General features: G+C 41.8%; 1 protein-coding gene across 1 annotated transcript; it reads left to right on the forward strand.

The window, feature by feature from the left end:
* The first annotated feature begins 697 nt into the window (after positions 1-697).
* On the forward strand, positions 698-1,387 carry LOC149199779 (uncharacterized). Its single transcript, XM_089400704.1, has one exon. It carries the CDS (start codon positions 698-700, stop codon positions 1,385-1,387), a length of 690 nt encoding a protein of 229 aa, XP_089256830.1.
* Positions 1,388-2,894: the final 1,507 nt, after the last annotated feature.

The raw sequence follows: 2,894 nt of genomic DNA on the forward strand, positions 1-2,894 counted from the left end.
CTCGGAATGATATTAACGAGACCGCTCATCCACTACATATTGCATGGCAGGGTGACGTAGATTGATTAGATTTATAAGGTTTTGGATGGCCCATAACTTCCAAAAGACTTCAAGTCGTTACCATTCGGCGCCGGCTGAGCAAATACATAGTAAAAGTGCACAGTGCCTCGGAATGATATTAACGATACCGCTCATCCACTACATATTACATGGCAGGGTGACGTAGATTGATTAGATTTATAAGGTTTTGGATGGCCCATAACTTCCAAAAGACTTCAAGTCGTTACCATTCGGCGCCGGCTGAGCAAATACATAGTAAAAGTGGACAATGTATTATTCACATTCAAAATTCAACCAAAAGAACAATTCTACGTTTGAACGTCAAGAGCACGCTGCTGCTATTCCCGAAGAAAACGGAACAACCAGTTTTGACAATATCGTGCACACCAGCGAATCACAGAGCTTACGTGGTCAGAGCATAAGGGCTGCTTGACTCATCCACTTTATTATTATATAAACCCACGTCACAGAGCTTACATGGTCAGAGGATAAGGGCTGCTTGACTCATCCACTTTATTATCATATAAACCCACGTCTCTCTATTGGTTTACAAATTATTTCTATACCACTCTAATTCTGCGTTCCTTGGTATACCCAGCTTTACTCCCGCAGTTGAGAGTAAGCAAAAAGATCAAATATGGGCAATACGGCCTCCTGCGTCGCGGTGGCCATGGGCATGAATGACAAGGAGGAAACCATCCAGCTTGTTCGCTCTGATGGAACCCTTCAAATCCTTCATAAACCCCTCTCCGCCGCCCAGGTCATTCAAGAATTCCCTCAATGTTTAGTCTGTGACTCGAATTCTTTCTACATCGGGCAGAAGACGCCCACTCTTTCTCCAAATGACCAGCTGGAGGTAGGAAACAAGTACTTCCTTCTACCCCAACACTTCTTTCAATCTCCCTTATCTCTCCTATCGCTCGCTTCCTTAATATCGCCACCGCCACCGCCACCGCCAAAAGCTCCACCTTCTTCCACTGCTCGCCTCTCAGCTCAGCTTCGCAGTATCGAACGTGCTTCTGTTTTCTTCCAGCCGTTTCAGCTACAGAAAAAAGATGTCTGTGGAGGCCTCCGGATCAGAGTCTGCCGGGAGTTTATTTCAAAGCTTTTGGAAGACGGGAGGCTTGGAGCTGATGAACACGGCCATTCAGCGGGGGAGGCTTCTGCAGACGATAAAACGGGTAGGATTTGCAATACCCCTGAATTACAGAAAGAGTATTCTCAGTTGGTCAAGTGCAGAGGCCCATGTTGGAGACCGAAACTTGAGACAATCAAGGAAAAAGAGAAGAAGATTAATGTGTACAAGCTCTTTTTTCAAAATTTATGACATAATCAGGACTTAGCCTCTAATATTGATTCTTGATTGGTTGACTGCATGTTCTTATTTTTTTGGCAACTGCTTTGATTAATTCCAGCACAGATCAGCCAAGATTTATCATGCTATTAAACAGCAATGGCCTCTTGTGAAGATTTTGTGCACGTGGTTTAATTGTAAAATATTTGACTCACTTTTCATTCTTTGGGGTCTTATTTTCGGGTCAATCGGTAGGGATTATTTCTTTAGAAGGGCGAAGTATTTTATCATGAGAACCAAAAAGTGAAAAATTGTTGTATCTCAGTATTCTCTCCTTAGAAAGCATCAGTGTGTGCTAAGGAAACCATGTAATAGGTCTTTATCAGCGCTAAGTAGTTAGAGTTATAGGCAGCCATTGGAGGAGTGGTGGTAAGGAACGAACTTGACTATGTTGACATGTTGATACAATACCTGAAAGCTCTAGAAAATTTTCAAAATACATGGTGGTTGAGTTATTTTGAGAAATTGTAGGGTTTTAGTGAGTTGGTTGCTTTGGAGTTTACACAGACCCTAACTAAACAATACTACGGAGTCACGGGATTTAGAATTATTGTTACGCGGGAGGTAATTGCAGGAGTAGGAGGGATGCCACAAAGAGGGGCTTGGTGGTTTTTAATGAAGGTGGTGATTCCATAAGCTAAGGTTGAGTTTCTACAAAAAAAATGAGAGGAAATAATAACTAAGAGTAGGGGTTTTGATAGAACATCCCTTCCACACCATTGGGAGGATGTGACTCTCTTCTTTTAGAAATTTATCACTTGTGAGGGTCACTTTAGAATTTCATTCAAATATCAATTTCAGTTGATGGCACACCTTAGGATAGGGAAGTTGATAAATCTCTCTTACTATTTGTTGAAGTTGCTACAACACATGGCAGAGGTTGTGCAAGGGGAGAAACACCCAGAAACATGTTTCACCATTCATGCTCTTATCAAATTGGTCATAATTCACTCACTATAGGAGCAGAGGAGTTCATGGGTTTATCTGTAACCAAGACTATGTGCAGATGTAGAGGATGATGAAAGTGAGGAGCATAATGAGAGTGTTGAAAAAACACCTACAATAAAAGTAGCCATACCTCCTAGAAGTAGGGTTGCTATACCCCCAAGGGTAAAATAGACACACCCCCTAGGCAAAGTAGGGAGGATGTATTTTCTAGGCCTAGCCATCAAAACTGTAAGAGATGAAGTTGTATAAAGTCTTATACTAGTAAATCTTCAAATGGAAAAAGGGCATGAACAAAGGAGCTTATGGAGGTGTCTAGCGGATCATTGAAAAATAGTTCCCATGGGGGTCCTAAAGAAGAAGAAGAAGAAGAAGAAGCAATTACTGAGACAACAATACCTAAGCCAGTAGTTGAAGAAAGAAAAGTTTCTAAGAAAAGCAAGGGTGCCTCAAAGAAAGTGAAGGTAAAGAAGAGTAGACTCGAGAAGCCAATTGGTGGAAGGAACCCTAAGAAAAGGGTGTGAGTGGTTGTTAC

Source organism: Pinus tabuliformis, chromosome 2_1, assembly GCF_031772625.1.
Source record: "Pinus tabuliformis cultivar Carrire ecotype Pingquan chromosome 2_1, CPIR1, whole genome shotgun sequence".
Classification (NCBI taxonomy): domain Eukaryota; kingdom Viridiplantae; phylum Streptophyta; class Pinopsida; order Pinales; family Pinaceae; genus Pinus; species Pinus tabuliformis.

Coding starts and splice junctions, on each gene's coding strand:
- LOC149199779 (XM_089400704.1), top strand. CDS start 698: ATGGGCAATACGGCCTCCTGCGTCGCGGTGGCCATGGGCATGAATGAC.